This window comes from Sarcophilus harrisii, chromosome 3 (assembly GCF_902635505.1).
Source record: "Sarcophilus harrisii chromosome 3, mSarHar1.11, whole genome shotgun sequence".
Lineage (NCBI taxonomy): Eukaryota > Metazoa > Chordata > Mammalia > Dasyuromorphia > Dasyuridae > Sarcophilus > Sarcophilus harrisii.
In genome coordinates, this window is record NC_045428.1 from 382,252,778 (window position 1) to 382,278,803 (window position 26,026).

Below are 26,026 nucleotides of genomic sequence, written 5' to 3' on the forward strand. Positions count from 1 at the left end.
AGATAATGAGAAAATTTATAAAGAATTAAAGTTTTGGATGTTATTACATGAATAGATACAAAGTAAATGCAAAAAGTAGGAGCTTTATTTTTAAAAAGAAGAAGAGGAGGAGGATGGAGAAGCAGCAGCTACTTTCTATTCTATCCCTATCTAAGGAAATATCTGTCATTACTAATTAGAATAATTGTATCATATATATCATATGACTTTGTGTAGAACATCACAATCGATAGCTTACAAATGATAATTGGTTGTCTTAGTGGTTTTCTAATAATTTCTGGCTTTTAAAAATTCAAGTTCAAGTGAATGTATCAAAGATTATCTATTTTCTTGCTCAAATTAACATTAATTTCTTGCAGGAGAAATATAAAAGTCAATAGGACTTTAGTTCATTTCTATAGCATGTTATACTTATTTAATTCAGGACACTTGTGAGTCCTACCACAGCAAGTGGTAGGCATACATATGAAAATTCTGTTATCCATCTCTCCAATAATAATTTATAATTATTCATTTTAATAATTAACAATATATAATTATTATAAATCGGTATTAGATAATTTAACTTTTCTGATGTTGTTTCAAAAATATTTTGATTTAAAGTTGACCAGCTTTATATAAACAATAGCATTTATTTTTGTTCTTCATATAGGTTTTAGTAGACGAGTTAAAGGTGGATTAATCAAAACCAAGAGAAAAAGAAAGAAACAACCAGTGAAGATAATATATGAAGAAATCATTGTTGAAAAGACATAGCTTCCTTACAAAATAACATGAGATTGAAGGCAACCCATTATATGATATTGTGCTTGCAAAATGCAGAATGGATTGCAATTTAGACAAATTAGAAAAAAAATTCCTTGATTAGACTCTAGAAATTTATTTTAATCATACTTCAATAAATGACTTTGTGAAATGTAGATTATCTACAAATTATATAATTGTATTTTTCATAGTGCTTAATTTTTTCTAACCAATTTACAAATCATTACCACATAACTCAAAATCCTAGTATGTGAAATTCAAAGTGATTTATGTTATATTTTGTTAATCCATTTATGTAATGATTTCCAGCTAATAGACATCATCTTCTAATCTCTCTCTTTTATCCTCTAATTGGTTAACATTTCTGATATCAAGCATAAAGAATTATGCTTCCTTAAGATTAAATTTATCTATTGAGCCTTTTTTTTTCCTTTGCCCTCAAGGGATTAGCCAGCTATCTTGTAAATTTGAATACAGCCAGTAGTAATAGATTTTACCAAATGTACTTGTCCCTGTGTATTTTTCAATTTTAATCCACTGTTAAAAAAAAAAATCAAGATCCAAAATTGTCTTTATTGAAACTATGTCAAGGCACAGAATTAACCTAAACATTGTATTTAATGTCCAAAACTTGTAGGAATTCACCAAACAGAACAAATTAATTCAAATAGTTGATTCCATTCTTTATGTCAACAAAGTCAAAGGCAAAAAAAAAACAATTACAGAAAAAGATGTGAGATTTAAAAAATTAAGAAAATATTATATTTATACTTTTATCTCTATCCAATTCAATTTATTTACACTATCAAAATCGCATTTCCCTGTTGACATTTACTTATGTAGTTTTATAGATTATGCAAAAAGTATTTCATTGTATTTACATTAGGTGAAATAATGTACATTACAATAAAAAGATATCAATAGTGAAAAAACAATTTCACACATTCCTATACCTCATCTTTCATTTTCACAACTCTACCTCTATACAAATGACTTCCAAATCAACATTTCTAGGATTCATTTCCCCCCCAATTCTTCTCTGAAATTTTCCAACAAGATAACATGTCCAGTATGATTATTGCTATTAATTAAATGCTTTTTTTTTTTTGACATTTTATCTTCTCATTTTCCTCTAAAAATGATTACACATTTTAATTTTCTAATTCCACATTCAATTGCCTTATGTTATTATAATTCTTATAATTACCCAAGCTTCAAACATGAGTCAACTATTGCTTTTTCTTCCTTTATACTGAATTGATCATCTATTCTTGACTCTTTTTCAATAGCAATGTCAGTTGTGTCTGTCTTTTCTATTTTCACTGACAGCTTATTCATACCTATGATAACTCATTCTAACTCTCACAGCCTCAGAATTGGTCTCCTTGATTAGACTATCTCTAATATATTTGCATACCACTATCACAGAAAAAATTCTAAAATTCACTTTTGCCATGTGACCCTTCTGCTCAAAAATTTTCAGTGGATTATACATATCTCATATTAAAAAGGCCCAGTTTCCTAGGTCCTCCACAATTTGCTCAAGCAGCCTTTTAAACATTTTTTCTTACTTTTCTCTAAATAAATCATCTACTCCAGTTAAGAAATAAATGAACAAACCTACTCTAAACAATCCTAAAATAAGACTTGAATACTATCTTTCTTTACCTTTGTTCATATAATTTCTTTAATTCAGAATGCTGTTTCTTTTCCTTTACACTTAATAGAATCATTATCCTTTTAAGCTCAGCTCTCAATGTTCTCCTGAGCCTTTTTGCTGGTTTGTTGACCTTATTCATATAGCACTAACCATCTATAATGCTCATATTTCACAATAATGTATATATGTATTTCATAGATACACACATACTGCACATGCTTCAAAACACATACAAATATAGAGAAAGACAGAGAAGGTAAGATTAGAATTGATACTTCTATCATATTCAATGTCTAGAAGACATTTCCCTATAGATATATTTAAACTGATTACATTTCAGTTGTGAAAGATAATTCATCTGTGTGATTATGATGTCCTTCCTCCAAAAAAGGAAAAATCAGCAAATAAAATGATTGTTTGCCAAAGTTTTCTTTGAAACAATTAGAAACATTTGAATATTTTTTGCAGATTTTGAACACAGTTTCAGAATTTGAACACATTGCCACTTACTAATGAAAATTAATGACTATACTGAGAACAATAAAAAAAAAAAGAGAGAAATGGAAAACATATTATGCTTTACTAATTCTCCTTCATAATTTCAGCCATTAATTTGTCTTCAATCTTATAAAGTGAGGAATTCCAGAATTCTGGAACTTGATCCAGAATTTTATTTATGGAAGCAAAATATCTGGGTTTAAATCCTGAATCTGGCACTGACATTGAGACTTTGAACTAGTCCGTTGCCCTCCATGAGCCTCAGTTTTTAAATGAGGGTGTTAGCCTGAAGCCTACTCAATATGTTTCTGCATGTGTGCATTTTATATATGTATATACAAATATATTTATATTGTAAACTCAGATTTCTACCACTATATTTTTACTAATATTTTTCCAAAATTGTCATTTTTCCAGTTTTATTTTATATTATCTAAATAAATTTAACTGTGAATTGCTAAAGGTTATAGCATTTAAACTATATATTGTTTTGCATATTCTGCATTCCTTTCTGGAATTAAAAAAATGTGACAATATTTTATTTACATTTAAGAAATAAAATATATTCATTTGTAAAGTTTTTTTTTTCCTGTGAATCTTTTCTGTTTAGTCCACAAAAAATAAATCAATACATCTTAAAATTTTGTAGCTGAGAGGCACAAACTCTGAAAAAAGACAATAAAAATATTTCCCTGGGCACCCAGAGTTTTTCTTGCTCCCAAAGGAAAAATGTTATCATTTCTTTTCATATGTATTTGTTTTTAAGTAAAATATTTTCTAATATAACAAATAGTTGCATAAAGTTTCATTATAAAGGTTAATGACACCCTTCCCCATTAAGATATAAATAATTATGCTAAAACACTGAAAGTGTTTTAATTAATTTAAATAAATAAAGGGATATTTACATGAGCTTCATGCAATGAATATCCCTGGATGTTTAGAGCATTTTTAATTTATTTTTTATAATTCCCAAATATTCTCCAGAATCAGTTGTTCTAAATGCACAGGAATTTGAAATGTATTGTATATAAGAACCTCAAAAAATAATAAAATGAATAGTACATTACCTTTAAGTCCTACTTTGCTTAGGTATGATTGAGGCAGTAGGTAGTTAAAACTATATTTCCTTCAGACCAGTTGTCCCAGTGTAGGAATTGGAAAAATGAGCAACATTTTTCTCTATGTATTCCAATTAAATCAAGAGTTTAATTATGGATGATTTTTCATGAACTTAGAAAGATTTTATGCAAAATTTCACAGTATAGATGTTTATAAATTCAAGTACTTTGACAGATGGAATTACTAAAATAGAGTTAAAGGATCATTTCTTCCTAAAACAAAAACCATATATTTTACCTCTAGATTATCAAAAGGAAACAACAACCCAGAGATTCTTCCGATAATAAGAAAATCAACAAAACTCACATGACTCACATGTTGTGAGACAGGGAGCACAACCCATAGCATTCATAACTAAGTGGGAGATAGATCTGTGATATAATATTCATTTGGTAGTAGAATATAATTTAGAACTGGAAGAAACTTCAGAAATCAGCTCATCCAGTTATAATCAGACTTCCTTAAACAATGTCTCTAAGAAGTAGATATCAAGCCTTCTCTTGAAATACATTAGTGAAAGGGAACCCATCATCATCCAAAGCAGTTCATTCAACTGCATATCTATAATTGTTAAAACATTCATATTTATAGCAAACTATATCTGCCCTTCAACTTCCAAGAGTTCAGTACAAAAGAACCAACCAATTGCTAAGCAGAAAATGACCAATCTCTAATAGATACCAATCCTTGGGTTATTTGAATATATCTCCTCACATTCTATCATCACACTTTTTATAAAGATCCTTCATTTTTCTAGCATCCTTACTTTTCCACTGAATATACTCTAGTTTTTCAATGCCCTTCTTTAAATGTGACAACCCAAACTGAACACAATGCAAAATAAAAATCTCAGATTTGAAAGATGACTGACATAATTTAGATCAAAATATCCTTAAAAGCATATTGGAATCTATTATTTAATTATCCCATTTCACTTTTTGATAGCTTTTTAATTATGATAATTGTTTATTTTAATTATGATCATTATTTAATTATCTTCACCTCAAATGTTAGAAGTTTTAATGAGCATAACAAAAGTTGCTATTATCCTTATACCTGGATACTCATATCAAATATTGAGCTTTTAAATGCCTTAAACATTTGTGATTAATTCAAATTCCAAGCATTTTTCTTCCAAATATTTAATTCTTCCAGTTTATAATCTTATGCATCTGGAAAGAAATCAATTCATGTGCTTCTGATTATTATTTAAACCAAGGCATTCTACACTTAGGAAACTTTAAGACTATCTCAAATTTGGTCTTTTTCTCTAAAAACAGACTGTCAGATTTCATCAAGAATGAATGAGTTATTCCTTTTTAAGCTTCAGAAAAATCTAATAGAAAAATAAGCAAATGGAAAAATATTGAATTGAATTAAATTGAACAAGTTACTAGAGAAAATAAAATTAAAATTTTATGGCATCTCCTAAATTCATCTGCTAAAGATATATATGTATTTTACAGTATCAATAGGTGCTACAAATTGACCAAATATTATAGCACATAGATATTGCAAATACATGAAGAAAGTAAGAAATAGAAAATACATAATTTACAAGCCATAATTACAATGAAAATTGTCATCAAATCAGAATCAATGAAAAAAAGACACAGATCCAAATAGAGAATTAATAAAGAAATCGTAAATAATGAATTGATCACAGAACCTACCCTATAAACAATCAATAAATGATATAAAAGAAAAATCTTGATGAAACTATAAAGCAAAATTTCTGGGATTCAGTTAAAATAGCTCTCAGAGACACACACATATATTTACACACACACACACATATGCATACATATATCTGAATATATACATATCTATATCCCTACAAATTTACAATAACAAAATTCAGAAAGAGGGTTAATTGAAAGAATAAGTATTTTTGAAGTAAGAAAATCAAAATACAAATCAAACTAAAATAAGCACAAAAAAATATACTAAAAATTAGGACAATGAGATAAAATGCAAACCCCAGAGGTATTAAAAAGATAAAAACTATGTGAGTTCTTAAAAACAAAACTGAAAATAATATATTTAAATAATCTGACTAAAGAAGGCAGAATATAAAGTCAACAAAATAGCAAATATAGAAATGAAAATATAGTAATAAAAAACTAGAAGAAATAAAGAGTTATGAGAACCTATATACAATTATATGCTAATAAGACTAATACATCAAAGGAACAGAGAATCATTTTTGAAAATATCCAAAGCTAAAATCATAAAAATATTGTTCCTTATAAAGGAATTCTCAAAGAGAGACAGAAAGAAGACTCCTGTTTCTGAAAGATTTAAAAGATAATTTTATCAGATGTTGAAAAAACATTTAGTACTAATACTGTACAAATTATTTAAAAATTGAAAAAAATTCACCCTATCATATAAATTTTTTAAGGATAGTCCTAATATCTAAACCAGGGAAGAATTAAGGACAGCCTACCAATGAGCACTTGATATTTTTTCAGTTGATTAGATCTGGTTTTATTTGTGTGGAAAATATTTTGTAATTGTGTTCATATACTTCCTGACTTTGCCTTGGCAAGTAAACTCCCAAATATTATATCTTATCTACAGTAATTTTAAATGGAATTTCTTTTTGTATCTCTTGTTGCTGGTCTTTGTTTTTAAATCTGCACCAAATATAAATATTAAGTTTTTGTTTTATTAAAGCTTTTTATTTTCAAAACATATTCATGAATAAATTTCAACATTCACCCTTGCAAAATCTTGTGTTCCATTTTTTTTCTTCCTTTCCCTCACCCCATCATCTAGATGGCAAGTAATTCAATATAGGTAATTAAATACATGCAATTCTTCTATATGTATTTCCACAATTATCATGTTGCAGAAGAAAAATCAGATCAAAAAGTAAAAAAAAAAAAGGAGAAAGAATGAAATGCAAGCAAACAATAATAAAAAGAGTGAAAATTCAATATTGTGACCCACACTCAGTTCTCACAGTCCTCTCTATGAAAGCAGAAGGATTTCTTCATCATAAGACCATAGGCACTGGCCTGAATCATCTCATTGTGGAAAAGAGCCATGTCCATCATAATTGATCATTGTATAATCTTAATTGTTACTGTGCACAATGATCTCTTGGTTCTGTTAACTTCACTTAACATCAGTACGTCTAAGTCTCTCTAGGCCTCTCTGAAATCATCCTGCTGATCATTTTAATAAAACAATAATATTCCATAATTTTCATATAAAATAACATATTCAACTATTCTCCAATTGATGTATATCAACTCAGTTTCCAGTTTCTTGCTACTACCAAATGGGTTGACACAAATATTTTTTGAATATATGGGTCTCTTTCCCTCCTTTATGATCTCTTTGGGATACAAGCCCAGGAGAAACATTGCTGGATAAAAGTGTATGCACAGTTTTGTTTTTTCTTTCTTTCTTTCCCCCTCCCCCCTTTATTGAAGCTTTTTATTTTTCAAAACATGTTGTGAGCGGAACTCAGTATCCAAAGTCCTCTCTCTGGGTGTAGATGGCTTTCTTGATCACTAAGCAATTGGAACTGTTCTGAATCATCTCATTATTGAAGAGAGCCATGTCCATCAGAATTGATCATGGTATGATCTTGTTGCCATTTACAACAATTTCCTGGTACTTCTCATTTCACTTAGCATCAGTTCATGTAAGTCTCTCCAGGCCTATCTGAAATCATCCTGCTGATCAGTTCTTACAGAACAATAATATTCCATAATGTTCATATACCATAACTTATTTGGCCATTCTCCATCTGATGTACATCCATTCAGTTTACAGTTTCTTGCCACTACAAAAAGGACTGCCACAAACATTTTTGCACATGTAGGTCCTTTTCCTTCCTTAAAAATCTCTTTGGGATATAAGTCCAGTAGAAACACTGCTGGGTCAAAGGGTATACACAATTTGATAACTCTTTGGGCAGAGTTCCAAAATGCTCTCCAAAATGAATGGATCTATTCACCGTCCCACCAAAATGTATCAGTGTCCCAGTTTTCCCACATCCCCTCCAATATCCGTCATTATCTTTCCCTGTCATCTTAGCCAATTGGAGAGGGGTGCAGTGATACCTCAGAGTTGTCTTAATTTGCATTTCTTTGATTAATAATGATTTATAGCACCTTTTCATATGACTAGAAATGGTTTTAATTTCTTCATTTGAAAATTATCTGTTCATATCCTTTGACCAATTCTCAATTAGAGAATGGCTTGGATTCTTATAAATTTGAGTCAGTTCTCGATATATTTTATAAATGAGGCCTTTATCAGAATCCTTGAAGGTAAAAACAAAATTTCCCAATTTATTGCTACCCTTCTAATCTTGTCTGCATTAGTTTTGTTGTACAAAAAATTTAATTTAATATAATCAAAATTATCCATTTTGTATTCTGCAATGTACTTCAGGTCTTCTTTGGCCACAAATTCCTTCTCCATAGATCTGAGAGGTAAACTATCCTATGTTCTTCTAATTTGCTTATAATATCACTCTTTATGTATTAATCATGAACCCATTTCAACCGTATCTAAGTATATGTGTTAGATTATGCATTATCCTGTGCATTAATTAATTAATTAATGCCTAGTTTCTTTCATACTAATTTCCAATTTTCTGAGTACTTTTTGTTAAATAGTGAGTTCTTATCCCAAAGGCTGGGGTCTTTGGGCTTGTCAAGTGCTAGATTATTGTAGTCATTGACTGTACTGTTACCCTAACCTTTTCCACTGATCAAATACTATTTCTTAGTCAGTACCAAATGGTTTTGATGACTGCAGCTTTATAATAGTTTTAGATCTGGCACAGCTAGGTACTTTCATTGGCAATTTTTTCATTAATTCTTTTGAAATTCTTGACCTTTTCTTCTTTCAAATAAACTTTGTTATTATTTTTTCTAGCTCTGTAAAATAATTTCTTAGGAGTTTGATTGGCATGGCACTAAATAAATAGATTAATAGTATTGTCATTTTGATTATATTTGCTTGGCCTACCCATGAGCATTTGATATTTTTTAATTGAGTAGATCTGACTTGATTTGTGTGGAAAGTGTTTTGTAGCTATGTTCATAAGTTCCTGACTTTGTTTTGGATTCCCAAATATTTTATATTATCTATAGTTATTTCAAATGGAATTTCTCTTTCTATTTCTTGCTGCTGGTCTTTTTTGGTAATATATAAAAATTCTGATGATTTATGTGGATTTATTTTGAATCCTGCACTTTTGTTAAAGTTGTGAATTGTAGTACTTTTTGACTTGATTTTCTAGGGTTCTCTAAACATACTATCATATTATCTGCAAAGAGTGATAATTTGGTTTACTCCTTACCTCACTTACCACTACCCCGGCTGATTCAGATATCAAGGCCGAAGTCAAAGCCTCTGTGTCCTGCATCAGAACTGCATACTGGACTCCCACTCTGGTGTCACAGATTTTCTGTTGACCTTCTAAGTTTCCTTAAGCTGTAAAATGTTCTATTCTGTCATTGTGGGTATTCTGAAGTTCTAAAATTTGTTTAAAATTATTATTTAAAGAAATTTGGAGTGGCTCTGGGAGATGTTAGGTGAGTTCCTACCTTTACTCTGCCATCTTGGCTCTACCTCAATCTATAACTATTTATATGTTTGTTCAGCTACATAAAGTAAATGTGTATATTGTATATTATATGCATAATATACATATATGCATATTCATGAATGCTAATTATCCATTGAGAAACAGCTTTTTATATTCAATCAAAAGCCTTTTCTTAATATATATTTAGCAAAAGGATGTGAAAGACTTCTCAATAAAAGAATTAAAAATGTTAGTTTAAGTTTATGAAAGAATTCTCCAAAATGCTAATAATATAAGAAGTAAAAATCTCTTTGGAAGTAAAATGTTTTATTTTACTCCATCTTTATGCTTCCCTAAAATGATAATCTTATCACAAGAGAGCTTGGAATTTTGAGCCATCTCTTCATATTACAACTACTGTTCTGATTATTCTCAATTCCATGAATGTCTTTTCCTCATACTAAATACTCTTTTCCATACCCCCCCCCAACTTTTCAGTTTCCTTTTTTTATTACCTTATTTCATTAAATTGTAAACTCTTTGAGGAAAAGATTTGTATTTTTTTTTTTATTTGTATCCTCAGTGTTTAGTAAAGTACTTAACACATAGTAGTAACTTAATGAATGTTTATATGTTGTAATGGAGCAGTTCGTTCATATAGTGGATTGAGATCTTGGAGTTTGGAAGGCCTTGAGTTCAAATGAAGCTTCAGCTTGTGTGACTTTGGGCAAATCATTTCTTTACAATTTGTCGCAATTTTGTCAACTGTAACATGGAGATAATAAAAGCATATGCCTATCAAGGGTGTTGTAAGGAGCAAATCAGATAATACTTATAAAGTCCTTATCACAAGACTAGGCATTTGGTAGATGTTAATGTATGTGCTAGTTATGATTAGTGTTAATATTACCTAAAACACAAGTCCAGCAGAAAAACAAAGGAATGGGGCGGGAGGGTAGATAGCCTCACAGACTCTCAACAAATTGAAAAGACTGAGTGATTTCATAAAAATACAATTCTAGTAAGGGGACAAAGAGAAGTATTACAACAGAAACAAATTTGAATGTCTCTAATTAATGATTTAGAGCATTTTCCGATAGAATTGTTGATATATTAGATTTTATTTTGTTTTGAATGCTACCTGTTCAAATCCTTTGATAATTTATTAATTAAGGTAGAGATTTTACCCATGTATATTTGAACCAGTTGCTTATTTGTCAGGAGAACACAGAAAAAGTTGATGCAAAAATGTTCTCCCAGTTTTTTCTCCCTATAACTTTTTCAATATTTGTTTTGTAAAATCTTTTTTTTTTAATTTTACTCAGTCAAAATTGTCCTTTTCATGTGATTTCAGCACACAGAATGGTACCTGGCATAACACAGGCATGTAACAAATGATTATTAATAGATTAATTATGGTTATCATTTGTTTAGTCTTGAATTTTCCTCCTTAGATCCATAAGCTAATTTCTCCTTTTTTCTCTAATTTAATTATCATTATTTTTTCTAATAAATTTATTATTTTTAATACACAGTGCTTTATGAATCATGTTGGGAGAGACAAACCAGAACAAAAGGGAACACCATGAAAGAGATTAAAAAAAAAAAAAAGTGAACATAGTATGTACTGATTTATAATCAGTCTCTTTAATTCTTTTTCTGAATGCAGAAGGTATTTTCTGTCCAAAGTCTATTGAGAATTCTTGGATCACTGAATCACTGAGAAGAACCAAGTCTTTCATAATTGATCATCACACATTCTTGCTGTTATTGTATACAATGTATTTGTAGTTGTGCTGGTTTCACTCAGCATCAGTTCATGAAAATCTTTCCAAGCCGTTCTAAAATCAACTTGTTAACAATTTTTTATAGAACAATAATATTCCATTACTTTCATATGCCACAATTTATTCAGCCATTCCATAAATAATGGGCACCTACTCATTTTCCAATATTTTGCTACCACAAAAAGAACTGCTACACTTTTGCATATGTGGGTCCCTTTCCCTCCTTCATGATTTCCTTGGGATACAGACCCAGTAATAACACTACTGGGTCAAAAAGTACACACATTTTTATAGTCCTTTGGGCATTGTTCAAAATTGTTCTCTAGAATGGTTGGATCACTTCACAACACCACCAGCTATATGCATCAGTGTCCCAGTTTTCCCATACACTCCAACATTTATCATTATCTTTTCCTATCATCCTAGCCAGTCTGAGAAGTATGAAGTGGTAGCTCAGAGTTGTTTTAATTTTCATTTCTCTAATCAATGGTGATTTAGAGCGTTTTTTTTCATATAACTATAGGTGGTTTAATTTCGTCATCTAAAAATTGTCTGCTCATATGCTTTGATGACTGATCAATTAAGGAATTACTTGTATTCTAATAAATTTGAAAGAGTTCTTTACATATTTTAGAAATGAGACCTTTACTAGAAACACTGATTATAAAGATTTTCACCCATCTTTGTACTTCTCTTTTAATCTTGTTTCTGTTGATTTTGTTTCTGCAAAAATCTTTACTATTGTGTCATGTGTATCTCTTCTCTTCCACTGATCTGACACTATTTCTTTTTTATTATTATTATTATAGCTTTTTATTGACAAAACATGTGCATGGGTAATTTTTTCAACATTGACTCTTGAAAACACTTCTGTTCCAATTTTCCCTCTCCTTCCCTCCAACCCCTCCCCTAGATGACAGACACTCCCATACATGTTAAACATATTAAAATATATGTTAAATACAATATATATTTAAATATTTATACAGTTCTTTTGTTGCACAAGAAAAATCGGATTTAGAGGTAAAAATAACATGGGAGGAAAAAACAAAAATGCAAGCAAACAACGGCAGAAAGAATGCAAATGCTATGTTGTGGTCCACACTCATTTCCCAGTATTCTTTCACTGGGTATAGCTGTTTCTGTTCATCACTGATCAATTGGAACTGTATTGGATCCTCTCATTGCCTAAGATAGCCACTTCCATCAGAAATGATCCTCATATAGTATTGTTGTTGAAGTGTATAATGATCTCCTGGTTCTGCTCATTTCACTTACCATCAGTTCATTTAGGTCTCTCCAAGACTCTCTGTATTCATCCTGCTAGTCATTTCTTATATAACAAAATATTCCATAGCATTCATATACCATAATTTACTCAGCCATTCTCCAATTGATGGGCATCCATTCAATTTCCAGTTTCCAGCCACTATCAAAAGGGCTGCTACAAACATTTTTCAACATACAGGTCCCTTTCCTTTCTTTAATATCTCTGTGGGACATAAGCCCAGTAGTAACACTGCTGGATCAAAGGGTATGCACAGTTTGATAACTTTTTGAGTATAGTTACAAATTGATCTCCAGAATGGCTGGATCTGTTCACAACTCTACCAACAATGCATCAGTGTCCCAGTTTTCCCACATCCCCTTCAATATTCTTCATTATCTTTTCCTGTCATCTTAGCCAATCTGACAGGTGTGTAGTGGTATCTCAGAATTGTCTTAATTTACATTTCTCTGAACAATCATGATTTGGAACACCTTTTCATATAACTAAAAATAGTTTCAATTTCATCAACTGAAAATTGTCTGTTCATATCCTTTGACCATTTATCAAGTGGAGAATGGCTTGATTTCTTATATATTAGAGCCAATTCTCTATATATTTTGGAAATGAGGTCTTTATCATAACCTTTAACTGCAAAAATGTTTTCCCAGCTTATTGTTTCCCTTCTAATCTTATCTGCATTAGTTTTGTTTGTACAAAAGCTTTTTCATTTGATATAACAAATTTTTCTATTTTGTGATCAATAATGATCTCTATCTAGTTCTTCTTTGGTAACAAATTCCTTCCTCCTCCACAAGTTCAAGAGGTAACTATCTTATGTTCTTCTCATTTATTTATAATCTCATTCTTTATGCCAAAATCATGAACCCATTTTGATCATATCTTGGTGGACAGTGTTAATTGTGGGTCAGTGATTAGTTTATGCCATACTAATTTCCAATTTTCCCATCAGTTTTTGTCAAATAGTGCATTCTTATCCCAAAAGTTGGGGTCTTTGGGTATGTCAAACATGAGATTGATATAGTTATTGACTATTTTGTCCTGTGAACCTAACCTATTCCACTGATCAACTAGTCTATTTCTTGGCCAATACCAAATGATTTTGGTGACCTCTGCTTTATGATATAGTTTTAGATCAGGTACAGTTAGGCCATCTTCATTTGATTTTTTTTTCATTAGTTCCCTTGAAATTCTTGACCTTTTTTTCTTCTAGATGAATTTTGTTGTTATTTTTTCCAGGTCATTAAAAGTTTCTTGGGAGTCTGATTGTTTTAGTACTAAATAAATAGATTAGTTTAGGTAGTATTGTTATCTTTATTATATTCACTTGACCTATCCAAGAGCACTTAATATTTTCCAACTGTTTAGATCTGGCTTTATTTATGTGGAAAGTGTTTTGTAGTTTTGCTCAAATGTTTCATGACTTTCCTTTGGTAGATAGATTCCCAAATATTTTATACTATTGACAGTTATTTTAAATGGAATTTCTCTTTCTAGCTCTTGCTGTTGGATTTTGTTAATGGAGTATAAAAATGCTAAGGATTTATGTGGCCTTATTTTGTATCCTACAAATTTGCTAAAGTTGTGGATTATTTCTAATAGCTTTTTAATAGAATCTCTGGGGTTCTTTAAGTATACCATCATATTTTCTACAAAGAGTAATAATTTGGTTTCCTCATTACCTACTCTAATTCCTTTATTCTCTTTTTCATCTCTTATTGCCAAAGCTAGCATTTCTAATACTATATTGAATAGTAATGGGGATGTGGACAACCTTGTTTCACTCCTGATTTTGTTGGTAATGGTTCCAGTTTATCAAGATTACATATGATGTTTACTGAAGGTTTTAAGTAGATGCTATTGACTATTTTAAGGAAAAGTCCATTTATCCCTATAGTCTCTAGTGTTTTTAATAAGAATGGGTGTTGAATTTTATCAAATGCTTTTTCTGCATCTATTGAGATGATCATATGTTTTTTATTAATTTATTTATTGATAAGGTCAATTATGTTAATAGTTTTCCTAACATTGAACCAGCCCTGCATTCCTGGTATAAATCTTATTTGGTCGTGTAGTCTTGGGATGATTTTCTGTAATCTTTTTCCTAGTATTTTATTTAAGATTTTTGCATCAATATTCATTAGTGAGATTGGTCTATAATTTTCTTTCTCTGTTTTCAACCTACCTGGTTTAGGTATCAGTCCCATGTCTGTGTCATAAAAGGAATTTGGTAGGACTCCTTCACTCCCTATTTTTTCAAATAGCTCATACAGCATTGGAGTTAATTGTTCTTTAAATGTTTAGTAGAATTCATATGTAAATCCATCTGGCCTGGGGATTATTTTTAGGGAATTGATTAGTAGCTTGTTCTATTTCTTTTTCTAAAATGAGACGATATCTTCCTCTGTTAATCTGGGCAAGCTATATTTTTGAAGGTATTCCCCATTTCATTTAATTTATTGGCATAAAGTTGCTCAAAGTAACTCCTAATTATTGCTCTAATTTCCTATTCATTAGTGGCAAGTTCTCCCTTTTCATTTTTAAGACTAATAATTTGATTTTCCTCATTCCTATTACTAATCAAATTTACCAAGGCTTTATCTATTTTTTTCATAGAACCAACTCTTTTATTTATTAATTCAATAGGTTTTTTGCTTTCAATTTTATTAATCTCTCCTTTATTTTTAGAATTTCAAGTTTAGTGTTTGATTGAGACGTTTGAATTTGCTCTTTTTCTAGCTTTTTTAGTTGCAAGTCTAATTCATTGATTTTCTTTTTCTCCATTTTATGCAAGTAGGCCTCTAGAGATAATAAAATTTCCCCATATTACTGCTTTGGCTGCATTCCACACATTTTAGTATGCCATCTCATTATTGTCATTCTCTTGAGTGAAAATTACTAAGTGTGTCTTTGATTTACTGTTTCATCCATTCATTCTTCAGGATGAGATTATTTAGTTTCCAATTACTTTTTGGTCTATTTTCCCCTGGCTTTTTATTGAATGTAATTTTTATTGCATTGTGATCTGAAAAGGATGCATTTACTATTTCTGCCTTTCTGCATTTGAATTTGAGGCCTTTATGTTCTAATATATGGTCAATTTTTGTATAGGTTCCATGAACTGCCAAAAAGAAAGGGTACTACTTTCTGTCTCCATTTAGATTTCTCTAAAGATCTATCATACCTAACTTTTCTAGTGTTCTATTTACCTCTTTAACTTCTTTCTTATTTATTTTGTGGTTTGATTTATCTAGTTCTGAGAATGCAAGGTTGAGATCCACTATTATAGTTTTGTTGTCTATTTTTTCTTGGAACTCTCTTAACTTCTTTAGGAATTTAGATGCTTCACCACTTGGTGCATATATGTTTAATATTGATATTGCTTCATTATCTATGCTACCCTTTTAGCAAGATATAGTGCCCCTCCTTATCTCTTTTAATTAGATCATTTTTTGCTTGATCTGAGATCAGGATGGCTACCCCTACTTTTTTGACTTCACCTGGAATATAGTAGATTCTGCTCCAGCCTTTTACCTTTACTCTGTATGTATTACTCTGCTTCAAGTGTTTCTTGTAAACAAGATATTGTAGGATGCTGACTTTTAATCCGGTCTGCCATCCACCTCCATTTCATGTGGGAGTGTAGCCCATTCACATTTGGGGTTAAATTACTAATTCTATATTTCATGCCATCTTGTTAACCCCAGGTTATGCTTTTCTCTTTCCTTTTGCCCTCATCCCCCTTCCCAATATTAAACTTGTGAGCCCACTTGCCTCATGCAGCCCTCCCTCTTTAAGATTCCCCCCCCCCTTAGAGTCCTTCTCCTTTTCTTAAACCTTTCCTTTACAATTTTTGTATTCCTTTCTATTTATCCTACTCCTTCCCTTTTTGATTTTCCCACTTTTCAATGGGGTAGGTGAAGTTTCTCTGTAAAACGAATATGTCTAATATTTTCTCTTTGAGCCAATTCTGATGAGAGTAAGATTCACACTATGTTCACCCCCCTCCCTTATTTCTCTCAGATATAATAGGTTTCCTTTGCCTCTTCATGAGATCTGGAATCGCCACTTTTCCCTTTTTCTGGTACACTTTCCTTTCTGCCTCTAGATGCTTTTCGATATTATAACAGTAAAACCAAATTATACATCTACTCTTTATATATATCCCAAGATTTCTTTTTACCTTTTTATGCTTCTCTTGAGTCCTATATTTGGAGGTCAAACTTTTTGTTTAGTTCTGGTCTTTTCATCAGAAATAAATGAAATTCACCTATTTCATTGAATGTCCATCTTCTTCCCTGGAAGAAAATGCTCAGTTTGGCTGGGCAAATTATTTTGGCTCCATACCAAGTTCCTTAGCCTTTTAGAATATCAGATTCCAGGCCCTTTGATCCTTTCTTTAATGTGGATGCTGCTAGATTCTGAGTAATACTTACTGTGGTTCCTCTGTATTTGAATTGTTTTTGTTTTTTGTTTTTTTTTTTTCTCTGCTGCTTGTAGTATTTTTTCCTTGGTCTGATAGTTCTGGAATTTAGCCACAATATTCCTTTTTTCATTGATTCCCTTGATATACTTGACTTTCTGCTCTTTCAGATAAATTTTCTTACTATTTTTTCTAGTTCTATAAAATAATTTTTGGTAGTTTGATTGGCATGGCACTTCACAAGTAGATCAATTTAGGAAGAATTTTAATTTTTATTATATTCAACATAGCCACGATCAAATGATATTTTTTCCAATTGCAATTCCAATTCCAATTATATGTGGCATTATTTTTTGAAAAGTGTTTTGTAATTGTGTTTACATAGTTCTTGGGTTTGTCTTGGCAGGTAGATTCCCCAGTATTTTATTGTCTACAATACTTTTAAGTGGAATTTCTCTTTATATGTCTTGCTGGTGGGCTTGATCTGTAATACATAGACATTCTGATGATTTGTGTGAGTTCATTTTGCATCCTGCAATTTTGTTAAAGCTGTTAATTGTTTCCAATAGATTATTGGATGATTTTCTAGAATTCTCTAAGTACATTATCATATCATCTGCATGATATGAAAATTTATTATATGATATGAAGAATTATTTCTTCATTGCCTACTCTAATTCTTTTATTTTTTTTTCTTTTCTTATTGCTAACATTGAAACATCCTTCATCCATTTCGATTAAATTATCAGACGACCTGCCATACAGTTGGGCAAAATAGCCCCTAACTATTGATTTAATTTTTTTGTCATTAGTGATAAGTTCATACTTTTTATTTTTTTATGCTGGTGATTTGGTTTTCTTTACTTTTTCTGATCAAATTACCCAAAGACTTATCTATTTTCCTGGTTTTATCATAAAACCAACTCTAAATTTAATTATTACTTCAACAACTTTCTTAGTTTCAGTTTTGTTAATCTTACCTTTCAGTTTCAGAATTTTTCATTTGATATTTAATTGACGATTGTTAATTTGTTCTTTTATAGCTTTTTTAGTTCCATTGATCTCATCTTTCTCTATTTTATTCATGTAGCTAATTAGGGATAGAAAATTCTCCCTGAGAACTGCTCAGGCTGCATCCCATAGGTTTTGGTATATTGTTTCATTATTGTAAATCTCTTGGATGAAATTATGGATTTTTTCTGTGATTTTTTATTTGATCCATTCATTGCTTACAATTAGATTATTTAATTTCCAATTGGTTTTTAGCCTATCTTTCCCTGGCCTTGTATTGAATATAATTTTATTGCATATTTCTGTCTTTCTGCATTTGATTATAAGATTTCATGCCATAATGCAGGGTCTATTTTTGGGTAGGTGTCATGTACTGCTGAGAAAAAGGTGTTTTCCTTTCTGTCCTTATTCAATTTTCTCCAAAGATCTGCCATATTTAGGTTTCCAGGATTCTATTAACCTCCCTAATTTCTTTCTTGTTCATTTTGTGGTTAGATTTGTCTGATCCTGAGAGGAGAAGTTTAAAGTCCTCCATTAGTTTAGTTTTGCTGTCCATTTCTTCATATAACTGGCTTAACAAATCTTCTCTAGGAATTTGACTGCTCTACCACATTCACATTTAGTATCTTACTACTTCATTGTTTACATTGCCCTTTATCAAAATTTACTTTCCTTTCTTATCTCTTTTTAAAAAGATCTATTTTTACTTTTGCTTTATCTGAGACCAAAATTGCTACCCTTGATTTTTTTTTTACTTCAGCTAAAGCATAATAGTATTCACTTCATTTGGAGTCTTTATTATCTTTTTATTTCAATGATCTTAAACTTATATGTACTGAGGGACAAATTCAGAGTCAAATAGTAGCCTTAACTCCCTGCCATGGTCTCAGTTCCAAATACTGTCCTACTCTGAAACTTGAAGAAAAATAGCTAGAAATACCAGAAAAAGAGAAACCCGCAATTCTATTCCTCTGAAATAATAGAGCTTTTCATTCCATTGATAGTGGTGAAGTCCTTCAGTGATGTATTGAAACTCCAAAGGAAGAAAACCCGTGAACATGTTCTTCAGACCTAAACCCAAATAAGCAACTTAAAGAGCTCCAGCCAGCAATTGAATTTGACCATTTTGGGAAAATGGAAAGGTTGTAGGTTGCCAAACTGACCTGTCCCTGAGATGTTAGAATAACATAATACCCAATGCTCCCAAAAAAGAAACAGCAAAATTACCCTAGCACTCCCTCTATAAATACATATAGCCTGATCCTAATATAAAGTCAAAAATTAGGAAGTAGGCTGAAAGAGTAAACAGACAAAGAAAGAGAATCCTATCATAAAAAGCTTTTTGTGGTGACAGAGAGACACAAATTCAGAAGAATAGAATTTCTCCAATATATTTACAAACAAAGTCCCAAAGAAAAACAGAACTTGAACACAAATTCAATTTCATCTCTTTCTGGAAGAAATGAAGCAAGCGTTTCAAAAGGAGTTTTGAAATGTTTTTATAAATTAAATAAAAGCACTAGGTTCCCCTAACCCTAACCCTAAACAAGAAAAACAGGAATTCATAGTTTGGCACAAAAAGAAAGCATATCTTCCTTTTGTAACATACTCCAAGAACATTAGAATAGACCAAATAGAAACTTCATGAAATAAAGAGAAAGATCTAAATAAAATCAAATATCTGAAAGAATAGAAGAAAATATAGCCTTATATTATAGCAAAATCAGCTGCCCTGTAAAACAGAGGAGGGAAAAATTAAGGATCATTGAACTATTTAAAAACCATGATGAAAGAACCTAGACACTTAGAAGCACAATTATTTCTTTGAAATAATCCATTAGTTACTTCCTGAAGGGAATCTCAAAATAACTTCCAAGAACCCTATAATCAAAATTTGAAGCTGCCAAGTCAAAGAGAAATTACTATGGTCAAAAAGAAAAAAAAAATCTAATACAAAAAGTCACAGAAAATTCACACATAATTTAGAAACTAATGACTCTAAAAGATCAGAGAAGTTAGAATACATTATTCTAGAAGGTGAAGGATACAGACTAGAAACAGTAATAATAACAACAAAACTTATATATCACAGAGTACGATTCTCTTTAATGTAATAGAAAACTTTTGAACAATTCTGATTACAAGATGAGAGCTTTGTAGCAACTTTGAAATGCAAAAATAGAAGTTTAGAAACAAAATGACAAACATTAATGAAGATCTTAGTTTATTTTTCATTTATTTAAATTTTATTTTTCCAGAGTTACATGTAAAGACAATTTTTAACATTTGCTTTTAAAACTTTTGAGTTCCGGATTGTCTTCTTTCCTTCCTTCCCATCCCAACCATCATACTGAGAAGGCAAGCAATTCAATATAGGTCAGAAATGTATAATCATGCAAAAGATTTCCATAATGGTCAAGTTGTGAGAGAAAACATATGCCAAAACAAACAAACAAACAAACAAACAAACAAGAAATATAAAGTAAAAAGAAGTAGCTTCAATCTGTATTCAGAAGCCATCCTTTTGTTCTTTGGGTATGGAAAACATTTTTCATCATAAGTCTTTCACTGTTGTCTCGGATCATGGTTGAGGGTAATGTCATTTACAGCTGGTCATCTTACAGTATTGCTCTTACTTTGTATACAGTTAACACATCATTTTGCATCAGCTCATCAAAGTCTGTCCAAGGTTTTCTGAAAGCAAATTGCTCATCATTTCTTACAGTGCAATAATATACCATCAAAATCAGATATCACAATTTGTTGAGTCATTCCCCAATTGATGGGCATCTCCTCAGTTTTTAATTCCTTGTTCCCAGAAAAATAATGCCATAAATGGTTTTGTACATATAGGTGCTTTTTCTCTGTTATATCTCTTTTGGGATACAAATCTAGTAGTGCTCTTGCTAGGTCAAAGGATATGCATGGTTTTCTAGTTCTTGGTGACAAATTGGAGAATAATTCCTTTTGAATTTTGTTTTGAGCTTCACATAATATAGCATCTTGAAGAAAAGTTTTGTAAAGTTGCTAGAGAGACTTAAAGGCAATCTACCAGACAGATCAGCCTATAATTTGTGGGTAATAAAATATTTCCTATTTTAGGACCACATTTGTGGTCCGTTTTAAAGGAATCATTTCTAGCAAATTTTTTTTTTTGGTAAAGATTATACCCCCCCCCAGACACACACTTAGAAAAGGTTTTGAAAAAGAAAAAAAGATGATATTTGAATAACCAGATTTTTTAAAGCAAAAAGAAATGTTATTAAATCAACTCAGTAGTGACTATATAAAAATCCCCTGTGTCAGATCTTTCCCACTAAACTGACTGTATTTTTGACTAAGCTAATTAGATGTTCCAGCATTGTATAGAAATAGCCTTTTGACACAGGTGAATTTATCTTGGTGTTATTTACAAAGATTAAAATAATAGAGACAGACAGAAATAGAAACAGAAATTGAGAGATAGGAAGAGATAGAGAAGAGAGATGCGGACAGACAAAGAAAGTTAGAGAAACAGAAAGAAATAAAACAGTAAAAGACAGACATTTGTAATAGAGACAAAGGGAAACACATACACAGAGAGACAGGGTTGGAGAGAGAGAGATGGAATTCTTAATTACTGTTTTCTAAATGGTTGCTTCTTAAAGTTTATCGTCAAGTAATTGTACATTCAAAAGCTAATGGCCATGTGGATAAGAATGAAACCTTGAGAATGGAAACTTGCTTTGCACAAAAAAACAGAGAATACAACTTTGATTTGTTATTCATGCTAGAAAAGAGATTTTGTTGAAAGTCACAAAGTGATTAACACTAGATGGCAGCATAAGACTACTAATATCTAATACTACAAGGTATACTATAAAGGTCTGTGAAGGAATTTATACATCCATAATTAAACAATGGATTAATTATGATATGTATACATGTTTGTGTAACCATCTCATCTTGTTATATAGTACTCACTTTTGTATAAAAACATGGATTTATGTTAAATACAAAATCTTTAGCATACTTTATTTTCTAACATTTTATAGTTGTATATATGCATGAATAAACAGATTATTTCTGTTTAAAATAGTCCAATAATTTTAAAATTAGTTAATTGCACATGATCTTTCTATATTTTAACATAATTGGTTTACTATTTAGTAATTATATTTCAAGTGTTTATTTATACAAAACCTTTATAATTACACAATTGAAATATTTCCTTCTGTGAAATTAATAATTCATACAATTATGGAATTCTACAGCTAAAAGCAACCTTAGGTGTCTTCTACTCCACTATTTGCAAAATATCATAAGTAGCGCCATAACTGAAATCAAACACCCTGTGTTAAAATCCTGATGCCTTTACCTAGAATCACATAAAATGAATTTAGAACTGAATAGTAACACTATTTACAAGGCTTCAAACAAGTTACTTCATTTCTTCAGCTTCAGTTTCATCATCAATAAATTGAAGGGAATGGATGTGATGAGCTTGACAGCCCCTTCAAGGTCTAAATATAAGACATCACTAGTGAGAAAATTAGTAACTAATAATAATAATAATAATAATTCCAAGCATACAATTAGATTATCAAAATAATTACACAATAGACAGAGCCATCTAAAAACTGAACTATACTATCCCAAAAGAACTTATTTAGATCATCATGGAAAGAAGAGCAAGTATTTTTAAAATTAGTTTCGAGGGACAGGGATGGTACAATTTGCCATGTAAGACCACATCATTGTCTTAGAACATTTGTGCTCAGCAAAATCATTCTATAGCCAGCATTGCTCTCTTGTGCAAATATTAAGCTTTTCATCACGTGCAGAACTTTCCAGTTAAAACTAAATTTCATTTTCACATGTACATACCATTTAAATTGACTGCACTCTTACTGAATAAATTGTCATTTCCTATTCTAGCCACAATCACCCTTCTTCTAGGCCCACCCAACTATGAGAATGAACTAGGCTTCCTGTTAAAAAAATATATATCCTGAGTTCCTTCACAGATAAAAGTTCCCATCAGAATTGAACAAAAGATGATTGAAGGGATAGACAGATTGTGGTCACTTTGTTTTGGGTCTCTTGTTGGATTCTCTTTGAGCACTAGAAGATTTCTTTAGGCCCTAGTTAGAAGGAACAATATAATTTGCATCATGGATGCAAATTATCAACCCAGTACAGATGTTATAAAAGCAGTATTTTCTTCAGGAATATATATAAGAATTATTGTTGGCTACTTTAAGTTTAAACATATTTACCTTTTAATATTTTTGAAGAATGATGTTATGATTTTGGTTAGGATAATTGCTAGATTATGTACTTAATCAGATTGAAAAAATGGCTCATTTAACTAAACAATTAGGTGAACACTCTGTTAATATAAATAATAGCCTAAGTTTCAATAGCCCTGAAATAAAAAAAAAAAAAAAAAACTTTTCATAGATAGTCAATCTAAGCTTCAGTGGAATGACTTGAAAGGAATCAAATACTTGGACAACAATTTTAAAGGCCTTTTAAATAAACTAATTAATTCAGTAAACAAATAAAAGTAGAATCTCAAGCATTTTGTTTCTGTAAATAAAGTACAATATATTTTAAAAGTAAAAAGGTATGGTTTTGTTGAGTTAGTAAATTTTTTTTTCTAGTAAGTAAGTTATTATTATTTGGAGAGGAGAATTTTAGAAAAAGATATGCATTTTAATAAATGTGAGGAACAACCAGTTAGGATAGATAACTGATCTGTAACTTGTCACTTGTCACATAGTATAAGTAAAAATAATAATTCATTGATGGTAATATTGTAACCTATATACAATATTGCAGAATGTAAGCTTCTTGAAGGTGGGATTATTTAATTATTGTCTTCACATCTTCAACACTGAGAACATTTTACTCATAAGAAATATTTAATAAGTGTTTATCTAATTGAATTCAACAATGTTGTGTCAATGAAAACTTAGAAAGACCATTCTATTCCTTAAATTCAGCAGTGAACAAAATAGTCACTCAAAGTACTGTTCTTAAATTCAAGCCCATGTGACTCGGGCAATGTCAAAAACAAATCTAGCATAATTCTTGCAAACATTCTTTAAGTGAGTAATCTACTCAAGGCACATAATTCTTTCTCTAAGCATATAATTTTGTGTTGTTGTCCTTATTTTAAGATACTGTTTCTGACTAAGTGCTTAACATTGTGAGCAACTGTAGCAAAGAAAACCTCTGGGTTTGGTGAGACTCTTTCCATAAGAATAGTCACTCTCATATGAATAGAAAGCTTGCTTTCAAGTATGATGGATAAATAGACTACTATATAAGTATGCACATTTGAAAGAACTGATGTGTTATGATCAGTCATATATTCTAAATGAAATATGTATGTGTATATATACATATTTATATTATATATAGACACCTGCATATATGTTCATCTATTTCTTTAAAATTAAATATGTATATATATATTAGTCTCAATTTCCTCATTTATAAAATGGAAATAATAATGACACCTCCCTCATAGGTTGTTGTGAGTATCAAATGAAATTAAAAAATAAAGAAATTTGAAAAACCTTAAAGTACTATATAAAATTAGTTATTAATAATAATTATTATATAAAATACATCTGATTGAAGAAACTATGGGATGTTTTTTTTAATAGAATGCAGGTTTATTGTCAGGAAGCTCAATTTCAGAGTTTGGCTCTGAAATACACTAGCTGTATGACTCCATACAAGTTAATTAATTTTTCTGAACTTAAATTTCTTTATAAGCTACATGGTTATAGAATAAAAATACCTAGCATTTACATAACTTATGTAAATTGTGTAAAATATTTTACATGTTATCTTATTTGATCCTCAGAAAACCCCTATGAGGTAAGTACTAGTATCCATATTTTACAGATGGGAACACTGAAGGAGATGGAGGTTAAATGATTGACCCAAAATCACAGTTCTACTAAGTGCCTGAGGCAGAATTTGAATTCAGGACTCCCTGATTCCAAGTCCTGTGTGTTTTTTCCAATGTATTGTTTAGTTGCCTCTAATAATATTTATGTTACCCACTTTTCAGGCTGATTATGGGGAAGTTATTTTACAAATTTCATCATGCTTTACAAATGTCAATTACTATCACTAGGTTTGCAATTCAAATTATTACTTGTACTCCTGGTAACTACATCATCACTCATGGCTAGTCCAGCGTTTTTTTTTTTTTTTCCTCTTCTAGGAATCATTCCCTCTCTGAATAATATCCTCTACTCTAGTATCTCTCTAGTTTTGTGTTTGTACCTAGAACTCAGTATGTTGTTATAAAATTTCTTTTGCCCATTATATTTAAATCATTTTATAGCCCCAAATTAGAAATCTTGCTGTAATCTAATTTCTACATGTGTGGCTCTTTAGCAGATCTATGTCAAAGAAAATGCTACTCTATTTCTGATAATAGAATGTGTACAAGGGCTTGGATCTTGGCTTCACTTTTTGGCATTCAGCAGGCTTGTAGATTACACTCAGAAAACTTTTCTTGAATCTTAATGAAATGTCTCTAAATCCTATCAGTTAACTTCAAACCACAAATAGAAAAAAAAAACTAAACTAGAAAACACCTTAGGATTTACTATTAGAGTCTTGCATGTGTGATATAGGCAGGGTTGTGTTGGAACCCAGCTCATACTGGGTTGTAATATCAGAATAGAAAATTTTCAGTGTGAGTGATTGCACCTTGGAAATCAGCAAATGTTATAAAAGGAAGCATGATTTACTATTTTGTAGATTGGCTAGACTTAAAAATGTAATAAAGGAAATGCTAATCAATGCAGCATAAAATATTAAAACTAGTGCCTTATAAACTAGTCATACAATACATAACATCTCAAAGGGAAGATCATAAAGGTGAAATTTATCTTCCTCTTTTTAG

General features: G+C 30.6%; 1 protein-coding gene across 2 annotated transcripts in view; it reads left to right on the forward strand.

The window, feature by feature from the left end:
- Positions 1-3,027, forward strand: part of TFPI (tissue factor pathway inhibitor) — a 117,916-nt gene extending 114,889 nt beyond the window's left edge. For both annotated transcript variants that reach the window (XM_031960343.1, XM_031960344.1), the window contains exon 8: positions 653-3,027. In XM_031960343.1, the coding sequence (XP_031816203.1) occupies positions 653-756 (104 nt within the window). In that variant the 3' untranslated portion in view covers positions 757-3,027. The remainder of the gene's footprint in view (positions 1-652) is intronic.
- Positions 3,028-26,026: the final 22,999 nt, after the last annotated feature.